We start from the raw sequence: 25,943 nt of genomic DNA on the forward strand, positions 1-25,943 counted from the left end.
TCTAAAAATGAAGGAGGTGAATTGTTTCATATTAGTTTGAGATGAAAACTTTGTGCTAGTGTTTAAATCATGCAAGATAGCTACAAAAATCATATTTTTACCTTTTTGTGCTAAAGACCCATCGTAGACACTCCAATTTTACACCCCTAAATATTTTTAATCCCTTAGAGAGCTTGAAAAAAAGAGTTATTGGGGACTTGTGCTTAATTGCCAAAAGCCGTAGGAATTGGTGCATAAGTCCATTGCATTTGTGAGATTATTTCTTAAAATCTACTTGGAATTAAAATGTGAACGATATGTCATTAGAAAAGTTGACTGCCTAAGCTTTCCATAGATTGGACTTCATTTGATTGCTGAATATAGCCATGTAAATACTATAGTTAGGTTGCATTCCTACTCTAAGTTGTATTCTAATGTATGAGATAAAAATGGGATTATCATCACCTATTGTGATAGGAATTAAAGAGTCACACATACAATACAGAATCCCATTTTATTTTTTATTATTATTATATTTTTATCTTTGTAATCACCATTCTCTAACTTCTATAGGTTAGCAAAGATCCTTGTAAAGCCCCTATAGGCTTTGCAAGTCCTCCATTCTCAAACTTCTATAGTTTAGTGAATACCCTTGTAAAGCTTCTATAGGTTTTGCAACTCATCCATTCTCTTAACTTTCATATGTTAGCGAAGGCCATTACAAGTCTTCGATAAGTTTTCCAGGCTAGCTTCTTCCTTTGACTATTCCAGCTAAGGTGAAGTTACTGTGAGCATACTACCTCTACAGACAACACAAACCCAATGCAATCAAAGCCGCGGCATCTTTATGGAACACTCAGTTGCAACATCTTTTTGGCATGCACAATGGTACTAAGTGTGAGCAGTGTTGTTTTGACGCCAACCTATTTCACACAAATTTCTCCAACACTACTCTGCTGCAAGAGAGTACGCCAAAAAATAACCGAGATGAATGAAGGGATTAATGGCAACATACTCCATGCATAGGATTACTATCCTTAATGAATATAGAGAGAGAAAGTAAATTAAAGCAAGATAAGGTATACACATTTAAACTAACAAAACCTAGCATTTTGCCTATGATTACCATCAAAAAAATAAATTAAAGCAAGATAAGGTATACACATTTAAACTAACAAAACCTAGCATGTCATTTTCTAGTTTGATAGAGTTGGCCTTATTTACCATATTCCCTTGTTAACTATGTTTTTAAATCACTTTCATGCAAAGTTATAAGTTTCCAATTATTAGGAAACTTGATTATCACTCCCGAGTCTTGAATGTTGAAATTAGATACTAGATCATGAACATGAACGAAGTACTTCTATCATTGCCCAACGGTAGCTGATTCTGTTTCATGCTTGCCAAGCAATGTATTTCAGTAAGTTCACTATCAATCGAAAGACAACTTCAAAACTTTATGATGGAAACTGAATAAAGTTTTACATTAATAATTAAAATACAATTATTTGCTTAAATTAAAAATGGAAAGAAATATCAGCCCGGATAATAATATTAAATACATAATCCAATTTACAAAAGAATGAGGGGGTGGTGGGGAGGAAACAAGTATCAGCCAGTGCTACCAGAGAGATCTCCAGAAAGAGCACTTCCATAGGATGCTGATCCTGTTTGTGAAGTTGTACCTACACGGGCTTTTTGAATCTGTCTTATTCTGAAAGCATCTCTTGGTAGTGGCTGGCTTTGGACAGTTGCAGTGTCATCCTCCTCTTGCCCTATAATCACAATAACATATATCAACTTTGAATACAAAAAGTAAGGGTGAATTAATACTACCCTGAGGTTTGGTCAAATATTAGTTAGCCATTGCTTTGCTTTTTCCAAAACTGAACTAAATGGCCCCTAAAATTTGACTTTGTTCTGTTAATTTTTGGTACATTCAGCCGTTAGTCAAAGATGAAAACTAAATGGACTTCCAAATCCTCGTAGCCAAGTTGTTTACGTCCTTAAACACGACACTCAGCCATCAGTTGTGTGGCTGCCAATCAATGCCTAGTTTAATTCCACCAAACTCCAAGCAAAGCATCAATTTTGACATCCTCAATCTCCAAGCAAAGCATGATTAGGTAGAAGAAAGGCGGAGAGGAAGAGGCCTAAGCAATCAGTGAAATCAGAAGACTTTGGTTTGGCATTAGATAGAGAAGAGTGCGCATGAGTGATGGCTTTTTTAATTTGAGAGACTTTTTCACTACCGAGTCAAATCCCAAAATTAGGGATTTTGACAGGACTCTTTGGTACATACTATATAGAGTCAAATCCTAAGGATCATTCCTTTCCGCTTAGAAAAGCAAGGACTGATTAGTATATTTGACCAAGCCCCAGGAGATAATAGTGATTCACCAAAAAAGCAAATATGTAAAACAGAACACCAATAGATGGAGCAGTTTAGTGCGCTCAATTTTAAAATGAGTACAAACACATTTTATTGCTTCAGCATTGTATGTGGCTTCTACCAGTGAATAAATAGGCTATTTAGTGACACAGTGTGGTGATACCAGGAGGTTACACTTAGCATGGCACGTCAAAAAAAGCTTGTGCAACACATGCATGGCAAAGGCTGCACTGACATACGGATTTAAGTGCTAAAGGCTAAATTGCTTTTTATGCATTGCAAGCAAAGATAATCACATCAACTTCCAACACTATAAGCATTTCATCTCTAACACAGTATTTCCTAATACACTTGGTGACTGAGATATATATGATTTGATTCCAAAACCAATATATAACCATAATTATCCATAGTTTTGATGAAGAGGAAAACATACTGTCTAAGTCCTTCCTTTTTCCAGATTGTCTATCTCTCAACTGTTTGAAAGATGAACCACTAGGGACAGGACGAGACTTGCTCGAACCAGAAAGGTCACTTGTAGCAGGAGCAGGGGAAGTCCCTAACTTTCCCGCCTGCCCATTTGGTATGTCACTCTGCAAACAAATTGATAATACAATATCCACATTTGGTGTTGGACCTAGAATCATTCAAGAACAATCCATTAGAAACCAAGGTAATTTCATTCATGATCATTAATCTTGTCACTAAATTTCAATATAACCACTGAACGTCAATTTATATCAACAAAATCACTAAACTTCAATTTTTCAAGGTCTAATCAACGAAGGAAAAACATACTACGTTCACGAGAGTTGTCAATTTTAGCCAATTATTTTAATTTTATCAATTCTACCATCAACTTGTAGGATGAGTTAGTTCACTCATTAAAAAAATTCAGTTTCTCAGTTCGGTTTCGGTTTTAATATTGTTTATTCCCTAGCTCACTGAACTGACCAATATTTACATAGATATTAAAAACAAAAAATTGTAGAACTATCATGTTACAATTTATAGCTGAAATTCTCTCTTAAACAAACATGAGCCAGCTATTCACTATAATATTTTAAATGCCTTACCATGGATTTATAGAAGTGAAGAGATATGATAACTCCTCAATTCTTCCAGATGTAGGACAATGAGAGGAGGCTTGTGCTTCCTTTTATTTATTTAGTTCTTCCACATTTAGGAAGATTGGACAAAAACCTGGAACTTTGTTTGGAAGGTCGCATGGAAAATACAAAGCTTAAATCCCAGTTCATGCCCACGAAGACAATTATAGAAAAAATGTGAGACAATCCCACTTCGGAATCTTGACAGGCAGACCAGGATTTATTTCTCTGTAAATAAAGGAATTCCCCCCACTTCACTACATTAGTTTGAACAGTTAAGGCCAAGTTAGAAAAGCTGGAAAGAATAAATTTTTTTCAAAGTTTGAATGATATCATCTATACTCGTTACATTGATAAATGCATGGTTGACTGACCAGTTTATGCAGGCAACAAAAAGTTAGATGATAATTCTTTAGCAGTTCAGTTTTGGTTTCACAAGTATGTGAACCAAAAGGATTGATTCAGTTTGTGACGGGGAATGGTTCAGTTAACCAGAATATGTTCACTCCTAATTTTGCATGTTTGAAAGGAGGAGAGAGAGTGGAGGCAGTGGGAGAGGACTGAAAGGGAGGGAGGGAAAAGGGTTTAATTGTCATTTTGATTAAAAATTATACTTAGTTCAGTTCAGCAATGAAATCTTTTTTGTCAATTCAAAATTAATTGCTAAAATTGAAGGGTGGAATTGATAAAATTAAAGTTTATAAGTACAATAACCATGGATGAAACTAACCTCAACTGCTATAGCGTGAAATCACATAAATTTGATACCAGAGCAAAGTTAGCATGTAAGGCACGGCTCGTTTTGCTATGCAATTAATGCTTTTTTTATTTTGAGGGAAGTGGAGGGAAAAGAAAAGAAAAGGAAATTCATTTCTTTAATTTCTTTTGTTTGGACAGCAATTAGAAATTATAAAAAAAGAGGGAGGGGAGGGGGGGGGGTGTTGTTGGGGTGTGGTGGGGAACAATGGAAAATGGATTTCCTAATTTCCCTCTAAATCTCCAGCAAATTTCCTACCAATTTGGAGTGAAAAGGAAGGAATAAGAAAGTAAAAAAGTTATGAAGGCTGAAGTTACGAATATATCATTGACACCATATAAATAGTAAAGGCAACATGATAAGGGTATAACAGTAAAAATAGACTTTATAAACTTATTTCTTTTTTTTTTTAATCCACCTCCTTACATAAGGTAACAAAAATGGAAAATAGATTTCTTTTCTTTTCCTTTATTTAATTTGTTTTCATTCCATTGCACAATTAAGGAACCAAAAAAAGACTAAATGATATTTGGACATAAAATCTATTCTTGAATCTATGCAAACAGAAATTAGATATTTCACAAAATCTACGTAAACATAAGTAAGCAGTTTTACTAAAGAAGTAATAGTTGAAAAGCTTCAAAGCATTTTCACTAATCCCATTTCTTTTCCACAAGTTGGGATCATATGTTCTTAAATTACTAGACCTTTTCTCGTGTCAACAAATATATTGGCTAAATTCCTTTAAGCAACAAATGTAATTTCACGTTCACTCTAATATGCATTAGAAAACAATCTAATTAAAACTTAGTCAATTGGAATTTGGAAATTTGGTATGAATTAAATTTTATACATAACAGGCATTGAAGTTCTGAAAGTTACCTTCAACTGAAGGCAAGTTTACTAAAAAAGACATCAGTGCCGGAGGTGTTGCTTTCAATACTTCATCAAATGCATTGGTTGCTCCAGAACCCACCAAACCAATAATGGGATTAGACATGTTGGAAGCAGTAACTAACCCAGGGGTCGTGCTTGGAGAAATTCCAGCCTCTACGATAACAAGATAACTATTAGTTATAGTTAAGATTATATAAGCATGTGGCTCCAATGGTTTGGAATTTTGGAATATAGAATCTTATAAAACAAACATTTATATTGCATGGAAATTAAAGTGAAACACTAAAGAATACATCATCTTAACCAGACTCTTTTCAAAGAAAAATTATCAACACTGATGAATGATGATGCCCAACATTAAACTCTATCGAGCCTCTCAATGAATGCAGGAAAATGTCGACTAATTAAAGCAAAATTTCTGCTGAGACAACAGTATCTACATTTTTAGTCATCTGGTTGGAGTTATCTTTATTTACATCAATATTATTTTAATAAATGTGAACCCATGTTGCTCAAAATAATGGATGAACTAGAAAGAGATGGGTATTGGGTCTAGGCATCTGACCTTTCTCAACTATACACTCTAGGATACAAACACTGATTTAAAAAAACAAAAAAATAAAAATAAAAAATAAAAAAAATAAAAAACACCAAAATTAGATGCAGGCATGTGGATGGACACATCAGGTGTCAACTGTAAACTAGTAAATAGTGCAACAAGTAATTTATGCAAATTTTCAGAATAGACACATATAAATGCAAGCATTCCTGTAAATAATTTAATGAAATAATTAAGTAAAAATAAAAAAAATAAATTCTGTTAAAAAGTAAAATATTAAATATAATAAAAAATCAAATAATAATATTATTTATCACGTCAAAACCATGGGTTAATTTGACACAATACTAAAAATTATTGCTTCAGTTCGGCCAAATTTAAATTTGAGGGTTTATTTGGACAGTCAACCCCTCCTTGTCCCAAATAAAATTCTATACCTACAACAGATGTCCACAGAATCTTTGTTTCAGAGATTTTACCATTTCCAAGACTCTACTATCGTTGTACAAATATCCCATTCAGAAAATTCAAAGTCGTCTACAAAGTTTTGTCTACAAAGTTCCCTTGAATTTAGAAGAACTTCCAGACATTTTTATAACTTTCAGAAAGCAAACTATGGCCGAGTCAAAAAAACAAACCAAACATATCTAATTCGGGTTTGAATTTTAAAAAATTTCAATTAATCAGTTCAGTTCAGTTAATTCATTAAAAAAAGAAAAGTAGTAACCAAACCGACCGAATTTTAATACACACCATTTAACTCTATGCATATGTATGTATTATAAAACCCTAACTATCTCTCATTCATGCTGCCTGCCCACCTCCTCTGTGAGATTACTCTCAAATTCGATTCTCATCCTCCTCTACTCAATCCTTACTCTCAAAATTCTCAATTCCTCATCCTCACTCCCTTAATTCATTGTCATGCCATTTTTCACCTCAATTTCTCACCCTCACTCTCATCTCTCTCTTTCTCACTGCATCGCGAAGGCAAGGCAAAGAATCCCTGCATAAACTCTTCTTTTCTTATTCCAAAAAATAAAAAATGTGCCTTTCTTTTTCTTGATTTAAGTTCTTTTCATTTGATTTCCCATTTTCACATCACTAATCCAAAACAAACAAACAATGACTAAAGGTTTTTTATTTGATTTCCTGTTTTCACATCTTTCTTTTCTTAACGGGTACCAAGGCAACAAACCCATGACTGCTCTGGCAAGAAGTCCATCTAAGCAAGCTCTACCAACAACGATTCAGTGAAGCTAGCTAGTAAATTGTAACTTTGAATGCTATGTCGTTCCTCTGCTTGTACACTGATGTTTAGTTTTTCTTTTTTTTTTTTTATTCCTCCTTTTGCATCAAATTATTTTTCGATTGATATTTAATAGTGAAGCTAGATGGTTAATAGTATTGGGTTTGCGGATTTGTTTCAATTTTTCAGATGTTGAATTGCCCCTCTCATCTCTAGCTTATGAAAGATATTATTTGTGGATGTTCAACCTCAGTTTTACTAGTCCTTTTTTTTGTTGGGCGTAAATTCTGTTGATTGCTTTTTAAGTGTTTGTTTGTTATGTAGGAGTGGTTGCTCCTGAGGTGGTTGCTTGTTTAACCAAGCTTTTAAATTTTTCTTATTTTTCACTCTTTGTTCTGTAAATTGCAAATCTTATTTGTTGATTGCCTTCACCTTGTTTGAATCACTTGCGAGTTGTGAAAGCATCACATAACCAATAGATCAAATTGAACTGACTTATTTTGGTTTGATTCAATTCGGTTAGTCTCTTCAATACGGTTCAGTCCCTTATAAAATAGAAACCACTTTTTGATTTGATTCAGTTTGAAACCGAGGCAACCGATTGCACACCCCTAAAGCAAACTGCATAACAATGCCAATGTGTATTGTAGCATTCAAACTGACACATAATGAGAACTTTGTTTAGAGAATTATGATAAAACCAAAGTTACATACCATGCTTTTGCCTTGGCTCATAAATCACCATACAAGAAGTATCTGGATAAACAACTTTTGCAGATACTGCTGAATTGCTTGTCAGACCTGTACTATCCTTATCTGCATAAATGGAACAACAACAATTAAGAAAGTGATGAAAAAAGGGAAATAAAGATAGATAGAAAAGAAGAGAAAAAGTAGCTATACAATTTTTCAGGAAGAAAAATGCAATTAGTACCTACAATCCCAAGTCCATTAGAAATTGCAGACTTCTCCATTTTCTTACTAATATTTTTAGCAAGCCACTGCAAAAGAACCACAGTAAAGTTTCAAACCAACTATACAGTTACAGAATTTGTAACTCAAAAGGATCTTACACAGTTTAGAATGTTCCTACACATGTTTAGGTAGATTTCTAAAATCAAAAGTGCATGTATAATCTCTATGATAAATAACTAAACAACAAAAACAGCAATTCAACATTTTTTTTTCATTATCAAATAACAATTTATGATGATAAAAGCAACCCCTTGGATTAGTTGACTCAAAGCAATAAATATTGTTTTTGCATTGTTTTGGCTATAATATTCCAAAAGTAACTTTGGCTACGTTTTGCTAAGGCATCCAAAGGAATGCCTAGAGTAGAACAATTGCAATAACCCCTGAAGAAGCCTCAAATCCAACTTTGAGCCCATTTAGGATTTTGGATAGCTTTCTCAGTTTCTCTAGTCAAAATCAAGTCTCTTTTTCAGGTCTTATCCTTAGTTTTAACTGTCAAGGGTATTTTGGTTATTTTTGGTTTTGCTAGATATTGGTTAAAAGTAGTGGTGCATAGATTTTCTTCTGTGTCAAACAGTTATATTGGGCCTTTGTTTGTTATAACATTATATGTAATAATATCATATGATGCTTTGAAGTTCAATTGCTAGATGTATAAGAATTTAAATAACGTCAAAAACTTTTTCAGGGTAGGTATAATGCCTAGGGATGTCACAGCACTCACAACAGTACAGCATTGGAGATATAGTTAATATTTTTGTTGGACAATGATCTCAGAAGCAATTCTAGCAGGCACTATTGTGTAGCGGGCCAACAGTTTACAAGTTTATAAAACTAGGATCTTGCAAGTGCACTATCAAAGTAGAAGCAGTTTGTCATGACAAGAATCTTCTCCATTGAGGGAAAGAAATGTTGATGCCATACAGGAATGAGCTTGATTATCAATCCTCACTTGTTGAGGGGCACACTGATCAAAACAGAACAAACACAGACTGGATATTGATAATGGGCTTAGATCTGCTTTAACACAACGAACCCCTCGCAGAAAAATGCTAGCTAAATATGCTTTTTGAAATATTAAACTAACGAATACATAGTCTCCCCAATGCACTAACAATGTGGGATGTGGGATGTGAATGCTGCATATGATTCCTAGAACCATTGAACATTTGAACTTTTTTTCTTTTCAAATATTTAATACTTCATAACCAAAATCAACAAAGCCCAGCCCTAGATTTAGTAAAATACAGTTCAATAAACTTGTAAAATCACAGCTCAAGGTATAGTTAAGTCCGGTACAATGGTGCCAAGTTCCTGAAGTATGGTTTTCCTTGTTTTCTTTCAACTAAAAGCACCCACATTTAAACCTCTTTTCGCTGCTGTTCAACATACTTTTGGCCAAGAATTTGTATTTCTTTATAGCAGTTGATAAAAACTAAAGTTGATGATGTTTCTAAATGTAGGATTTCAGTGTCAAAGTATCACATGTTCAGCTCCTTGAGCACTAAAATATTGTTTCATATCTTCTGTATTGAAGATCTATTTAGAAGGTTACTTTTTTTACATTTTTTGGGCAACTAGAGTTACATTAATCAATAAATAGAAAATTGTATTAATCCATCATGAAAAAGGTAAGTGCAAAAAGAAGGGGTCATTACCTAGGGATAGTGCAACACAAATTGAGTGATAACAGAAATTTGAAGACAATTTTATCCTCTAATTATTCTGCATGAGTATTCATAATTCCCAAATTTGCACCCATGTGGCATTTCCAAGACTTATACCATTATACTAGGCAATGGCCTGTGGCTCATGTTTGCATTACATCCCCTTGGTGTGCTTTTAATTTAATCCAACATTTTCTACTAAACAGTGTTAAAACAAATGATAATTTAGAAAAGAGTATTCCAAGGTACCTCTTGACGGGATAAATGATCCAAGTCCTTGGAAGAGCATGGCCAAAGATCCATGAAACTATACCGTGAGACGACTTCTTGCAACGAACCCTCTAATGCTGATGCTCCATCTTCACCTGACCTCGAAAGAGCTTCTTTTCTTCTTTGCTCAACCTAAATTACATTATTAATAGTTAAGGCTGAAATTTGACAGAAGAAAACCAAATGTGTGTATGCATATGGCATGAAACTTCTAAAGTGAATATTTTCAATAATTATCAACATCTTTTTGTTCATGGGTAACTGAGTTTGTATTTCAATTTTCATGTACAGATGTGTAGATACCCATCTCTATGTATTACCATGGGAGGGTGAATTATGATTTATGAAACCTCTTCTATTTTCCGGCAAGGATTAGGCTAGTCTCAAATCAGAAAGTAGACTCACCAACCATGCATTGTATAGGTTTGATGCGACTATTGCTTTTATGTGAGGTGTACAATATGACACAGGACAAGCTAGAAAGAGATTATTAGTCATATGTGTCCTTTCATGCATGTGCAATCTGGTTGGTAAGCATCACAAACTCAGAACATTACTAGAAAAACTAAGAGCTAATGCTACATAGCAAATTTGAGCATAAGATTCAGCATAATATAGCTAACTAGAGAGGAAGAAATTATGAGATAAGAAAATGGTAAAAAGGATCTACTATTGCCAAATTGAAGGAAGGCTAAGGCAATCCTAGGGAGAATTTGGATGAGTCAGCAGTTAGGAACTAAGTCCAGGAGTCACGAATAAAGGACGTATGAGGTGAAGGCATTCAAATTGTTTTATAGAGATTTCCCTCTAATGCTTAATGAACTTAAGAATACTGAAAGAAACCAAAAATACGAAACTATACTGCTCTAAGGTCATGGGATATTTATAGATTGAGAAAACAACTCAGACCAAAAAGAAGGTGCCTCTGTACTTAACATTCCATGAAACCATGCTTGTTATGGTACAAAATTTATAAAGATCAAAATGCTGAAAAATGTCACATCTCGTAAAATAAATAAATAAAAATGCTACCTTTAACATGCTAGCTAGATCTCCATATGTTTGCTCGAATTGAGTAAATCGTTTCCAGACCTGCACAAGCATTTGTATGAACATCAATTAACAAAGGTCAATGTAGATATGATATGTGAGAATGAATCAAGATGTATTTGGCATTACTGTTGAAACTACTATTGATAAAAACACTTTTTTAAATATGTTAGTTATAGGGTAATAAATTTTAATTTAAAATTAAATATGACATGTTTCAATCATAAAAACTTTAAAATAACAAAACAACTTTTATTAAACTGTTTTTTTCTCAATAGCATCTAAATGATACTTTTTTTGAAAAGTGATTTTTTGGCTCATAACCTCGATGCCAAACAGGGCCTCAGTGTATGGAACAATATAGCGCAATTTAAGAATAATAATTAAAAAAATCTTGATATTCTGTTGCTTTACCATGGATGCATTCCATTGATTCAATTACAACATTTAGACAAAGGCATGCATCTAATAGCATGACTCATCATAATTCAAACCAGAAAAATTGGATATGGGTGTAGGGTAGAATTTATTACTATCCTTTTTCTCTGACAACCCCTGCTTATACATGGCTTTGGTAGCACCAAAAAGTAAGCTGTTCAAAGAAAATAACTTCAGTTGCTTCTTAAAGAAAAATATCAAGCTTTCCAGGTTAGCCACTCTATCCCTCATCCTCTGTCTCTGTGAGCTTGTGACAATGGTAGTTGTATCACTTCAAAGCATTCTTGGAAATGCATTCTGGTATGTTCTTACAAATTATTTTTGAGAAGTAATAACCTAGCCACAAACAAAAGTACAACCTAAATGGAAGAAAATGCCGACAGCATTGAGCTAGGCATTGAATGAAAAGGACTACTAGGAGGAGTTGAAAAGAAGTCCCACACTGATTTTGACATAGCAAAACGTTCTTCTAAAGGCTTCAAGGTTTGATTTAAAGTTTGAATCTTAAATTTGTATGAAATTACTTGTTAAATTGAAGGATAGATGAGACATTCTAATTTCTATGCTTCAAACAGAGAAATCCCAATGCACTCCAGCTAAGACCTTATTAGTATCACACCTAGAATCTTCCAATTTTAACGGGAGTTAAAAATCTACTAGATTTCTGTAAAATTGTTGTCTATTACTTGAAAAATTAAGCATCACAAGACAGGGTAATTGTAGAATATCCAATAATTCTAAACCAAAATCCACCTTATGCATTATTTAATATTGACACTCGAAGTGAAAGATCCTCTGAAGCTATTCTATATTGAGATAAACCTAAACTATCTTTAGGCACGATATATAGCAAATGTTTGTTCAACCCTCCTTAATCTCCTTAATATTTCAAACATCTTCCTAATATTTTTATTTGTTATGACAATTTAAAAACTTCTCATAACTCGATCTATACCATGAGGATAAATAAATATCTGTTTATTTAACTATAACCACACCATTATATCCTCATAAGATCCCAGAAAATGATATATTAGATACTGAACCTCAACAGATTCTTCTGGTGGCAACGAGCTTAATGCCCTCTCAAACAAAGCCCGGATGTTTCTGTCATCATTCAAACGAGACAAGAAATCTGCATATCTGCAGCATCAACGGGGGAAAATGATATTAGATAAACCATATCATCAATAGCATAATTATGAAAAATCCATGAAAATTATATTTCCCATTAATTGATATCTTATAATTTTTAAGACGAACTGAACTCACTCGAGAATATATACAGGCTCATGCATAAATCGTTTCAATCCTGCTTCGAAAATATTGTGTGCCATCTGCAGGAGAGTGCAACAACAGACAATATCAATTGAATTTCTTCTGTTAAATCTTTTTTTTTTTTTCCTTTTAACATAGAAGAGTTTATTTATTCATAATCAAAGGAAATAGAAATTGGAAGAAAAGATGTCTTCCTCTCAATTTTGCATTAAATAACAACCAAAGACACTACTTTTAAACTTTCTGAAGCAGAAACTGTAGTGAGGCCATAAATTCACAAATTCCTACAAGTTCATAATCGATCTTCATTTATTTGTTGAAAGTACAACCTACGAGATGTGGGATAGTTTGTTAAAGATTTTAGGTTGCATTTTAGAAAGAAATATAGAAATTAGTTTATTTGGGTTATTGTAATTATTTAGGGTATTTTATTAGGGTTAGCGTTCCTACATAAGTTTTATTAGCAGTTCTTTATTGTTAGTTTTATATTTTGAGAGTATGAATTAAATCAAATTTCAGGGCATTGTTTTATTCTACCATGTTTCCGATTTTCTTTTGTGGTTCTACATCACTATGTTAAAGCCTTGAAGGCATAAGCAATAAACAAGAAACAGTGATGCAAAGTTTTAACACTTTTCCCTGTAGAGGAAATATACCTTTGGATCCTTGTCAAGACAAAACGCCATCAAGGCATATGCAACATACACATGATACGTGCAGTTTGGGGATTTGCGAGCATCTAGGAAGTACTTGCGTGCTGCTTCTACCCCTTCATTCCTTCTTAGAAAGCGAATGAACTACAGCATAAAATACCATGGAAAACAATAAATTCAATATTTAAAGCAGCATGGAACAGTCTGATATCAAGTACAAAATAAGCTAAACAAAAACATTCTTTTTTAACCACAGATTAATGACCAATGGTAACCCAAATCAACCAAAGAAGAAAAGGAAAAGAAACTAATTTACAGACTAACTGAAAATATAATGATGTTCACATGTTTGAATATTCTGAAATCCCTATTCTGACATTTGACTGATCAACATTTGCAAATGCATGTTTCTACAATTTTATCTTTGTATTATTTTTTTTCCCCAGAATGACTAAGTAAATCACTAAAAGGCACAGTGGAAATACAATCCAAGTAGGAAAGAAAGAAAATTTAGAATAAATAAACAGCATGAAAGCAGTAGCAACAAAAATATGTCCGCCAAACCATATAAGAGGGTCCTAAGTAAAGTTTCTTGCAAGAGAAGAGAGGCACTTTCTCTTTTACTAAAATGCATCTTCTGTTTTGTTATAGAGTCCCATTTAGTTAGCATAATTATAGGGATGTATATATTTTCCTATTTAACTCCGCCTAAGTAGTTTGCGCTCAGCCGGTCCCAAGCCCGGATAAAGGAGGAGGGTTGCGGTAGGTGACAACCAGCGTAAAAATTTCGTCACACCTTATGATATGGATTCAAATGATATAAACGTTGGGGCGTCCTCTACTAACGACGCGGTATATCGGAGCCCGGGTGTAGTGAGAAATATGCAAGGGTGTAGGGCGTTCACCGAAAGTGACGCGCCATGCCGGCGCCCGGGTGTGGTGTTAAGTGAGCAAGGGTTACCATATCATGGACGGATGTGGGTAAAGAAGTTAGTCCATAGAACAGATAGTAGAACAGATAGTGTAACAGAACACAAGATAGACATAGAAAATAACAGAAGATATCATAGAAAGAGACCAATTAGGAAGCAGCAGAATAGGAGGAGGATCAGGGTTGGTACTTGGAATGTTGTATCACTTACAGGAAAATTAATGAAGCTTGTGGATACCTTGGAAAGTAGAAGGGTGAATATTGCTTGCATTCAGGAGATAAATGGGTAGGAGAGAAAAGTAAGGAAGTAGGTAATTCAGGGAACAAACTGTGGTTTACCGGAAATGAGAGAAACAAGAACGGAGTGGGCATAATCATAGACAGGACATTGAAAGACGCAGTAATAGCTGTGAAAAGAGTAGGAGATAGAATTATACTAGTAAAGCTAGTACTAGGAGGAGAAACAATAAATATAGTTAGTGCTTATGCCCTACAAATAGGACTAGACAGTGAGAGTAAACAAAAGTTTTGGAAAGATATGGATGATTTAATGCAAAGCATACCGAATGAAGAGAATGTTTTCATTGATGGAGATTTGAATGGACATGTAGGAAGTAATAGACAAGGTTATGAGAATGTTCATGGAGGTTTTGGTTTTGGCAGTCAAAATGAGGAGGGAAAAAACATCCTGGATTTTGCTATGGCATACGACTTAATACTAGCAAATACCTACTTTATAAAAAGAGAGTCACATTTAGTGACTTTCAAAAGTGGGCAACATAGAAGCCAAATCGACTTTCTCTTAACCAGGAAGACAAATAGAGCTCTATGCAAGGATTACAAGGTCATTCCAGGAGAGGCTTTAACAAGTCAACATCGGTTGGTGGTCTTGGATGTCAAGTTTAGGAACAATTCAAGTAAGGTCATAAGAAATAGTGTAGCTCGAACAAAGTGGTGGGAGTTCAAAGGAGTAAAGCAAGAGAAGTTCAAAAATGAGCTTCTCAAGTCCGAAGTATGGAAGCTGGGTATGGAGGCTAATGATATGTGGATACAGATGGCATCAAAGATTAGAGAAATAGCTAGAAAAGTATTTGGAGATTCTAAAGGACATGGACCACCCTCAAAGTAGAGATGGTGGTGGAATGAAGAAGTACAAAAGGCAATGAAGAGAAAAAGAAAATGGTATAAGAAATTACCTAAATGTGATAATAATGAGGCATATGAATAGTACAAGATAGCAAAGAAAGAGGCAAAAAAGGCAGTTAGTCAAGCAAGAGCACAGGCTTTTGAAAAGTTATATGAGAAACTTGGAACTAAAGAAGAGGAGAAAGATATTTATAGATTAGCAAGGAGGAGAGAAAGGAAATGTCAAGATCTTAATCAAGTTAGGTGCATTAAGGATAAAGAAGGAAAAGTGTTGGTGAAAGATGAGGACATTAAAGAAAGATGGAGAAATTATTTTAATGATCTCTTTAATAATAGTCAAAATGGTAATAGCGTAAATATAGACTATAGAACAATAGAAAAAAATGTGAATTATACTAGAAGGATTAGATCTTTAGAAGTAAAGGAAGCACTTAAGAGAATGAAAGTGAGTAAAGCCTGTGAACCCGATGAAATACCAATTGAAGTGTGGAAGTGTTTGGGAGATATGGAAGTAGCATGGTTAACTAAATTATTTAATAAGATTCTAACCTCAAAGAAAATGCCTGATGAATGGAGGAGTATTTTAGTACCTATTTTTAAAAATAAGAGAGACATATAGAGTTGCTCAAACTATAGGGAAATTAAACTCATGAGTCATACTATGAAGTTGTGGGAGAGAGTTGTGGAGCATCGATTACGTCATGATACTTCTATCTCTCTCAATCAATTTGGTTTCATGCCCGGTCGTTCAACTATGGAAGCAATTTTTCTCATTAAAAGCTTGATGGAGAAATATAGAGATGTGAAGAAAGATCTACATATGGTTTTTATCGATTTGGAGAAGGCTTATGATAGTGTTCCAAGAGATGTCTTATGAAATGTGTTAGAACAAAAGAGGGTATCTATTAGGTACATACAAATGTTGAAAGATATGTATAAAGGAGCAACTACTATTGTGCGTACAGTGGGAGGAGACATAAGAGATTTTCCGATCTCAATTGGATTACACCAAGGATCAGCTAGAAGTCCTTACCTTTTTACATTAGTTTTAGATAAATTGACGAAACATATACAAGAGAGTATTCCTTGGTGCATGATGTTTGCGGATGATATTGTTCTGATAGATGAGACATGAGAAGGAGTTAATAGAAAGCTAGAGCTTTGGAGAAGTACTCTAGAGTCAAAGGGTTTTAAGTTAAGTAAAACGAAGACAGAATACATGCATTGCAAGTTCAGTGAAGGCCAAACTGATGATAGGGAATGAGTTAGTTTGAATGGAGTTGTACTGTCCCAAAGTAATCACTTTAAATATCTAGGTTTAGTCCTTCAAGTAGATGGGGGATGTGAGGAGGATGTTAGTCATAAGATTAAAGCCGGATGGTTGAAGTGGAGACGTGCTACAGGAGTTTTATGTGATCGTAAGATTCCCAATAAGTTAAAAGAAAAATTTTACCGTACAGCCATACGACCGGCTATGTTATATGGTAGTGAGTGTTAGGCACTGAAAGAGTCGTATGCGTCTAAGATAAGAGTTGCAGAGATGAGAATGTTAAAGTGGATGAGTGGCCATACTAGACTAGATAAAGTCCGTAATGAGAGTATTAGAGAAAAGGTAGGAGTGGTGTCAATTGAAGATAAGTTGAGAGAAGGAAGATTGAGGTGGTTTGGTCATGTGAAGCGTAGACATACGGAGGCTCCAGTTAGACAAGTAGAGCACATTAGGTTAGAGGATAGAAAGAAAAAAAGAGGTAGACCTAAGTTGACTTGGAGGAGAGTAGTACAACATGACCTAGAAGTATTACATATTTCTAAGGATTTAACACAAAATCGTTTAGAGTGAAAAAAACGAATCCATATAGCCGACCCCAAATTTTTGGGATAAAGGCTTAGTTGAGTTGAGTTGAGTTGTATATATTTTCCTATTTAGTTAACGTATGTTATGGAAAGTCAATCACTATATTATTTCTTTGTATATTCTGTATTCTGTATTCTTATTTAGGATTTCTTATTTAGGATTTCTTCCTAATTAGTATAACACAAGTATAGGAATCAATTGTATATATATACCCATGTACAGATTAATTGAAATTAAGGAGAATCATCTCTTTCTACATGGTATCAGAGCAGGTCATCTATCTAGGGTGACTATTTGTTCTCACCACCTAGCTCAGGAGAGACCTTGGCCGCCGACAAGCCATTTCGACTCCGATCAACATCGCCGGTGTCACCTCAACCCCCTCATTCCACCACTGTGTGCTGTTGCCTGATCCAGTATACCATTAAAGGACTTATGAAGTTTGGCTCTCAGATCCTATTTCGGTATTTGCTTGATTTGTGATTTTGAGTTATTTTGCTGCTGTAAGCACTTTGGATTAACATTTCGGTTAGTTTTCTTTGTCTCAACAAATGGCAGACAATAAGAATATTATTTCTGATGTGATTATGGTAATGACTAAGATCACGGAACACAAACTTAATGGTTCGAATTACCTGGAGTGGCGTAAGACTGTTAGGGTCTATTTGCGTAGCATTGATAAGGATGATTACCTTACTAAAGATCCACCTACAGATGATACACGACAAACTTGGCTAAGGGAGGATGCTCGGTTGTTTTTGCAGCTTCGGAACTCGATCAACAGTGAGGTAATTAGTTTAATTAATCACTGTGAATTTGTTAAGGAATTGATGGATTACTTAGATTTTTTGTATTCTGGTAAAGGGAATATCTCCCGTATTTATGATGTTTGTAAGGCATTCTACCATGCTGAGAAAGACGACAAGTCTCTCACGGCTTATTTTATGGATTTTAAACGGGTATATGAGGAACTTAATGTATTGTTACCTTTTAATCCTGATGTGAAAGTTCAACATTCAACGGGGCAATCGTCATTATGAGTTTTCTTGCAGGCCTTCCTTTAAAGTATGAGACTGCTAAATCTCAGATTCTCTCCAGTTCTGAGATTTCCTCTTTGCATGAAACGTTCACATGGGTCCTTCGTACAGAGAATACCCAATCTTCACAGCCTGCTAATAGTACTCTTATTAGCCATAATCCAAATGGACAACAGGGTAATAGAAGAGGAAGTAGAGGAGGAATTACAGGCAACAGAAGTAATCAGCGTAATGGAGAGGCTAGTTCTAATCAGGACTCAAGAGGTGTAATTTGTTATTATTGCCATGAGCCTGGCCATACAAAATATAATTGTCCGCAACTTCAGAAGAAAAATCAGCGATCACAGAAGGCAAATATGGCAGCAGAGGATTCTACAGTATCTTCCTCTGAGAAAACTATTTTGGTATCTGCAGAGGATTTTGCATAGTTTTTCCAATATCAGGCATCTCTAAAGCCTACCAATTCCCCTGTCACTGCGATCGCCGAGTCAGGTAAATCCACTACATGCCTTATGTCTTCCTCATCCAAATGGGTTATTGATTCTGGTGCGACAGATCACATGACAGGTAATTCTAGTCTGCTATCTGCTTTTCAGTCTAATCTCACTTTCTCTACTGTTACTTTAGCTAATGGTTCTACTTCTTGTGTCATGGGTTCTAGAATTGCGAACTCGACTTCATCAATTTCTTTGTCATCTGTTTTGTGTCTACCAAAATTCTCTTTTAATCTACTTTCTGTTAGTAAACTTACTCGTACCTTAAATTATTCTGTTTTCTTTTTTCCTAACCAGTGTTTGTTTCAGGATCTTACGACGAAGCAGATTATTGGTAGAGGACGTGAGTCAGGTGGTCTCTACATTCTGGAAAATCATGTACCGCGGTCGCTTGTTTGCTCTAGTACCTTAACACCTCTTGAAGCTCATTGTAGATTGGGCCATCCTTCTTTGGCTACCATGAAGAAGCTATGTCCTCAGTTTCAGTCTTTGTCAGTACTAGAATGTGAGTCGTGTCAGTTTGCAAAATATCATCGTTTTCCTTCTGTGTCTAGAGTCAATAAACGGGCTTCATCCCCCTTTGAGTTAGTTCATTCTGATGTTTGGAGTCCTTGTTCCGTTACTTCTAAAACTGGATTTCGTTATTTTGTTACTTTTGTTGATGATTACTCTCATGTTACCTGGTTATATTTAATGAAGAATTGCTCTGAATTGTTTTCTATCTTTTGTGCCTTTTGTAATGAAATCAAAACTCAATTTAATATTTTTGTGCGCATATTAAGAAGTGACAATACCAAAGAATACTTTTCAGCACAATTTCAATCTTATATGACAAAAATGGCATTCTTCATCAGTCTTCCTGTGTGGATACCCCATCCCAAAATAGCGTGGCCGAAAGAAAAAATCGGCATCTTCTTAAGGTAACTCGTGCTCTTCTTTTTCAGATGAAAGTTCGCTTGTTTATCTCTTTAGCAGCTACATATGATTGGCCCCTGCACCAATTGGATATCAAGAATGCTTTCCTTCATGGTGATCTTCGGGAGGAGGTGTATATGGAGCAACCACCTGGGTTTGTTGCTTAGGAGGAGTTGGGTACAGTTTGTAGGCTTCGAAAGTCTCTTTACGGCTTGAAACAAAGTCCTAGGGCCTGGTTTGGGAGATTCAGTGAAGCAGTACAGGAATTTGGTATGCAAAAGAGTAAGTGTGATCACTCAGTATTTTATAGGCAATCTGAGACTGGTCTAATTCTCCTGGTAGTCTATGTGGATGACATTGTCATCACTGGGAGTGACTCTGCAGGTATTTCATCTCTTAAAACCTTCCTCCAAACCCAGTTTCGGACCAAAGACTTGGGATTGTTAAAGTATTTCTTGGGTATTGAAGTTATGAGAAGTAAGAAGGGTATTTTCTTGTCTCAAAGAAAATATGTCCTCGATTTATTGACAGAGACAGAAAAAATTAGGTGCTAAGCCGTGTAGTACACCAATGACTCCAAATTTACAACTGTTAGCAGAGGATAGTCAGTTGTTTGAAGATCCAAAGAGATACAGGAGATTGGTAGGAAAATTGAACTACCTTACAGTTACTCATCCTGACATTGCTTATGCCATTAGTGTGGTAAGTCAGTTTATGTCTTCCCCAACTATTGCTCATTGGGAAGCCTTGGGACAAATCTTGTGTTATCTGAAGGGCGCTTCAGGAAGAGGTTTGTTATATGGTAATCATGGGCATTTGAATGTTGAATGTTGAATGTTTTTCAGATGCTGATTGGGCTGGATCTAAGGTTGACAGGAAGTCAACTACTGGATATTGCGTTTTTGTTGGAGAAAATTTGGTGTCTTGGAGAAGCAAGAAGCAGAGTGTAGTTTCTCGATCTAGTGTTGAATCCGAATACAGAGCCATGGCACAATCGGTATGTGTGGTAATGTGGATACTTCAATTACTAGATGAGACAGGTTTTAAGACCTCCCTGCCTGCGAAATTGTGATGTGATAATCAAGCTGCTCTCCATATTGTTTTTAATCCGGTGTTTCATGAGCAGACCAAACATATTGAGATTGATTGTCACTTTGTTCGTGAAAAGATTCAACAACAAATCATCTCAACAGGACACATCAAAACTGAAGAGCAGTTAGGAGATACTTTCACAAAAGCTCTGAATGGAGCTAGGATTGACTACATTTGTAACAAGTTGGGCATGATTAACATCTATGCTCCAACTTGAAGGGGAGTGTTATGGAAAGTCAATCACTATATTATTTATCTGTATATTCTGTATTCTGTATTCCTATTTAGGATTTCTTCCTAATTAGTAGAACACAATTATAGGAATCAATTGTATATATATACCCATGTACAGATTAATTGAAATTAAAGAGAATCATCTCTTTCTACAACGTACGTCTAGGATCAACTATATACAAATATGCATTCATGTTGAGGCAGACTTGGTTGAGGCAAGATGCTCCGTTATTCTTGTAGATTCGGAATTCCATTAACGATGAGGTAATTAGCTTAATTAATTACTGTAAATTTGTTAATGAATTAACAGATTATCTGGATTTGTTGTACTTTGGCAAAAGGAATATTTTCAGTATCCATGATGTGAATAAGGCATTTTATCGTTTGGAAAAACAAGATAGATCTCTCATTGCCTATTTTATTTACTTCAAATGAATACATGAGGAGCTTAATGTCTTACTTCCTTTCAGTGCTTATGTAAAAGTTCAACAGTCTCAACATGAACAAATAGTTGTTATGAGCTCTCTTGCTGGCATGCCTCCAGAATTTGACTTTGTTAGAACCCAAGTTCTCTCTATTTCTGAGATTTCTTCTTTATATGAAACTTTCACTTGAGTCCTCTCTACAAGAACATCACAATCTTCCCAACCAACAACTAATAGTGCTCCCGCAAGTCGTGGAAACTGGAATGAGACTAGACGATAGGGCAATAGAGGGTGGTTTCATAATTTAGGAAATAGAGGGGAAGCTAATGGTAGTCGTGACAAGGGTTCGAGTAATCATCATAGTGGTAAGTCCAAAAAACAAATCTCAACAAGCTTAGATGCCAAATGTAGCAAATTAGGATTCTACAGTGACCTCACCTTCTGAGAAAGCTATTTTTCATAGAGACAAGGAACAGAGCTATAGAAATTGGAAAGAAAAATTGTAAAGATAAGATCATTACTAAAAACAAAGAAATGAACAAGAAAAATGGTTGACAAGCAACCCCAAGGAACTAATTCCCATGCTAACCAAACTAGCTAGCCCCAGCACATTAATGAATTTGAAGAAAAATACTGCCAACCTCCTTCCTTCGATAACATGTTTATTTACAACTGAAAATCGTGCCTTCATTGCCATGTGAACTGACTCTAGAAATTCTCTCCGACAACTCCTCCTTGAATAATCCATTCCAACTATCTGACTACAAAACCTTCCTCATTTGCTGATTTTGTTGACATTTATTTGAATTGAATTATGGAATTTATTCTGAAATTCTGATTTGTTGTTGATGGGTTGAGAAAGGAAAAATTAGAGAGACAAAGTAGAGAGCGTGAGGTTGATTGTGGCAGATTGAGAGATATGGAGATGGTGGGAATGGATAGGTGAGGAGGGAAACGGGGAAGAAAGAATGTGTAATAGAGAGAAAGGGGATCGAGTGGGGAAGAGCCACCAAGCCAAACATTGAAAAAGTTATTGCCAAGCCCAAAATATGATTGGAAGCATGACTAACACTTTGTTTGGATTGGAGGAAGGAAAACAATGAGAGAGGAAAGAAAATAAAGAGGGGGAAATAACCAGATAATCCTCATTATCCTTTTGTTTGGATGTAAGGAAAATAAAAGTGAATGAAATGAAAATAAAAATATTTTCCTTGTTTGGAAGGACAGGAAAATAAAGAGGGGAATGGAAAATGCTTTATAAATTTACAATTTTACCCTCTATATTTTTAAAAAAGAGTTTTAGTAATTGTGATAAATATTTAACATATTTCTTATAACAATGAATTAAAAAATTGTAATAACCAATAGTAATCATGCAAATGGGAAGAGGAACTTTTTCATTCAATGATTTTACAAGAATAAATTTATTTATATTTGGATGAAGAGTTTTTGAATCATACTTGGTAGCTGTGTAAGAACGGGAGATGAAAAAAAAAAATCTATTCACAAGTTTCAAGAAAGAAAATATGGTCAAAAATGTAATTTGAGTATATACAATAACTTTCTTTTCTATTTTTGCTCATTTTCTCTCTGATTCGAAGAGATTGAACCAGGGGGATTATAACTTATATTTTGCTTCCTCTTGTTATTTTACTCCCTGCATCCAAAGAGAATAAAGTAGCTTTCCTCTGCTATTTTCCTCCCCCATTTTGATTCCTCCCTTAATTTTCCTCAATCCAAACAAGTTATAAAAGTGCCATGAAGAGGATCAATTTCTTTGAACATTGAATCTAGAGAGAGAGAAAGGATGACATGGAGGGGGGGGGGGGGGGGTGGGTTTTGTGGGTTCAGAGAGACAGAGCGAGATAGAGGAGAAGGTATTTGGGGAAGATGATAGGGATTTTATTCGAGGGCATTTAAGTCCACTCAAGTGCGTTTTTTTTTTTTTTTTTATGATGCCACATCAACGTATTAATCAGGAAACTGGTTATAATTGATAAGAGGGAGTTTATTATTCACCAAATTAAAGTTGAGAAGGTTTTTATGCTACAAATCAAAGTTTAAGGACAATGTTTTTATAGGGCCCTAAATTCAGGAACAATGAGTGAAATTTACCCATTTCATTACCTCCAAAGTCCAAACTGACAAAAATCGATAAATAAATAATGAAAGGGATTAAAAGAAGATAGTTTTTTTTTTCATTTTCTATAATAAGATAGACCACTTCAAGCCCACAGTTCATGTAGAAATCAGCCTGCCGCTAACAAAGAAATAATGACAAGTGAAAAACTGGTTTCCAAGAGAACAAACACTACAGCAAGTGATTAAAAGTTTCAGCAACACATATGCCATGAAGCATCTAAATAGGCTAATACCCAATGGTTTCAACTCTTTTTGTTCACTGAGAACATCCTTTGCTTTCCTAGCCACCTCCCTCGCAAAATAGTACCTTCTTTGAGTGCACACACCTTCCAATCTGCCTCAAAAGGAAAATTGGGTAACTTCCCTCCAAGGGTCCTTAGCAAAGGTTCTATAATAAGAATACTTCAAAAACAGCCCCTTCTACATTCTTCCATCAAACCTAGTCCCACTCTATCCCAAAAATAAATAAATAAAAAAGAAATAACTGTCCCACTGCTTCAGCACTTCTTCTCACTGACATTTTTTAGAAAGATAATTACAAAGAAATAAATAAAGGCAGAAAAAGAGAGTTGAAGAAGAAGAAAAATCTCACTCCCAATCACATCTACATCCAATTCAACCAATTGATGAACGCTGCAAACAAGAACTCATCCAAAAATCCCTATCTCAAGTAAACAGAAATTGTAAAGAAAGCAGTCCTACAGGGAGTAAATACCAGTCCACTCATCATGCCAAACAAAAAATAAAATTACCACCAACCGCATCAAAATCATCATGCCAAACAAAAAATAAAATTACCACCACCAGCATCAAAATACATATACAATTTTCTTGTTCAAACCCCGTTAAGAGTTGCATATAAATCATTAAATGGTAGGCACTATTTGAATAAATTTGCTTGCGGTTTTCTTGGCGCAATCTCGTATTGATTAAAATATATGCAACTTAGGTTATAGAATAATGGGAAATTGTAAATATATGGCCTGCATTTCATTTAGTCAACTCTATTTAATTTTTGGCACTGCATTCTCAAACACTGTAAAAACATTCAAAAACTTATTCAAGAGAACAAGCATTGCTATGCAAGCAACAAGATGTTCACTGAATATTAAACAAAATAATAGAATAAAAATTCTCCAGCAGTCCAAAAAGAACTTACTTGTATATGTGCTAGTGCTGTTGTATTAACACCATCACCCAAAAGACTTTCATATATTTTCTTTGCTGGCTGCATTAAAGCAGGAATATGCTTAGAACAAGAACCAAGAAGTCTATCACATTAACAAAAAGGAAAAAAAGAAGAAACATATGGAAATTCCATACCTGGATTGCTCCACGGGATTCTTCCAACTCAGCATATGCATATTTCAGCATTTCTGAATCTGGTGGGTAAGACAGAGACAGACAGACAGACAGAGACAGAGAGTGAATAAGTTGCTCCAAAGGAATAAAGGAAATAAGAAGAAAAGGCCTTCCTCAAGCCAATTGAAAATTATAGTTTTACTTGCCTATTTGTTAATCGTCAAGTCAATTATAGCATAAAAAAGAACAAAAAAGAAGGCAATACATGGATATACTGTAAAAGTTCAAAAACTTTGTCGAAAGGCAAAGGAGAAATAAAATTACCTGGAAGAGCCTTTAAAGCCCGTTGAAATACTTTGATTGCAGCATCTGTAGAGCCACTTTTTGCATGCCAAGTAGCATAGTCATACCATATATCAGGATAATGGTACAAATACATCAGGCACTGGATACAAATAGCATATGGTAAGCAATCCATCAAAGAAACGATCAAGTGATACTAAATCAAGATATAAACTGAAACATTTTTCTTGCATGAGAATAGGACTTAATTCTTTGTAAAGAACATGATTTCTTTACAAAGAACTAAGTCCTATTCTCATGCAAGAAAAAATTTTCAGTTTATATCTTGATTTATATATTATCTAGCCCGCTATCAATTCAAAAAGTAGAAAACCCCTTTTCTGGGCCTGCAAGGAAAAGTTCAACAATTCCTCAGCTAAGGTTGAATTTGGCATTGCTTGCACAAAATTAGTAGGCTATTATAGAGACAATATATCTGTAGAAACCAACTATGGAGAGAGCTTTAAGGTGAAAATGACATTTATCATGGAGTGCCCCTTTTGAAAATTATTTTGAGCCACAATTGCTTTCAGTCACACCGTACAATGGTGACATTTCATGAAGTCCTCAACTAGACAAGTTTATGCGTCTCCTCAACAATAATACTCTTAACACTTCTAGCACAAAACATATATTAGCCCATATAACATGGACATGTGGCTCACATGGTAACATTTATGCATATAAGATGCCAATAATCCCAATATTCCATAAGATATTAGACACCCAAAATTTTATAAAATCTTGGCTTTTGA

At 34.9% G+C, this 25,943-nt stretch overlaps 1 protein-coding gene across 2 annotated transcripts in view; it reads right to left on the reverse strand.

Moving 5' to 3' along the window:
• Positions 1-1,417: 1,417 nt before the first annotated feature.
• The window catches only part of LOC131175607 (cleavage stimulation factor subunit 77-like), a 36,924-nt gene continuing 12,398 nt past the window's right edge, over positions 1,418-25,943 (reverse strand). For both annotated transcript variants that reach the window (XM_058140292.1, XM_058140291.1), the window contains exons 12-24: positions 25,171-25,291; positions 24,868-24,926; positions 24,704-24,772; positions 13,277-13,417; positions 12,615-12,679; positions 12,389-12,485; positions 10,887-10,946; positions 9,834-9,986; positions 7,877-7,943; positions 7,657-7,758; positions 5,120-5,287; positions 2,808-3,008; positions 1,418-1,754 (exon numbers count right to left, since the gene is read on the reverse strand). In XM_058140292.1, the coding sequence (XP_057996275.1) occupies positions 1,591-1,754; positions 2,808-3,008; positions 5,120-5,287; positions 7,657-7,758; positions 7,877-7,943; positions 9,834-9,986; positions 10,887-10,946; positions 12,389-12,485; positions 12,615-12,679; positions 13,277-13,417; positions 24,704-24,772; positions 24,868-24,926; positions 25,171-25,291 (1,467 nt within the window). In that variant the 3' untranslated portion in view covers positions 1,418-1,590. The remainder of the gene's footprint in view (positions 1,755-2,807; positions 3,009-5,119; positions 5,288-7,656; positions 7,759-7,876; positions 7,944-9,833; positions 9,987-10,886; positions 10,947-12,388; positions 12,486-12,614; positions 12,680-13,276; positions 13,418-24,703; positions 24,773-24,867; positions 24,927-25,170; positions 25,292-25,943) is intronic.

Source organism: Hevea brasiliensis, chromosome 17, assembly GCF_030052815.1.
Source record: "Hevea brasiliensis isolate MT/VB/25A 57/8 chromosome 17, ASM3005281v1, whole genome shotgun sequence".
Taxonomy (NCBI): domain Eukaryota; kingdom Viridiplantae; phylum Streptophyta; class Magnoliopsida; order Malpighiales; family Euphorbiaceae; genus Hevea; species Hevea brasiliensis.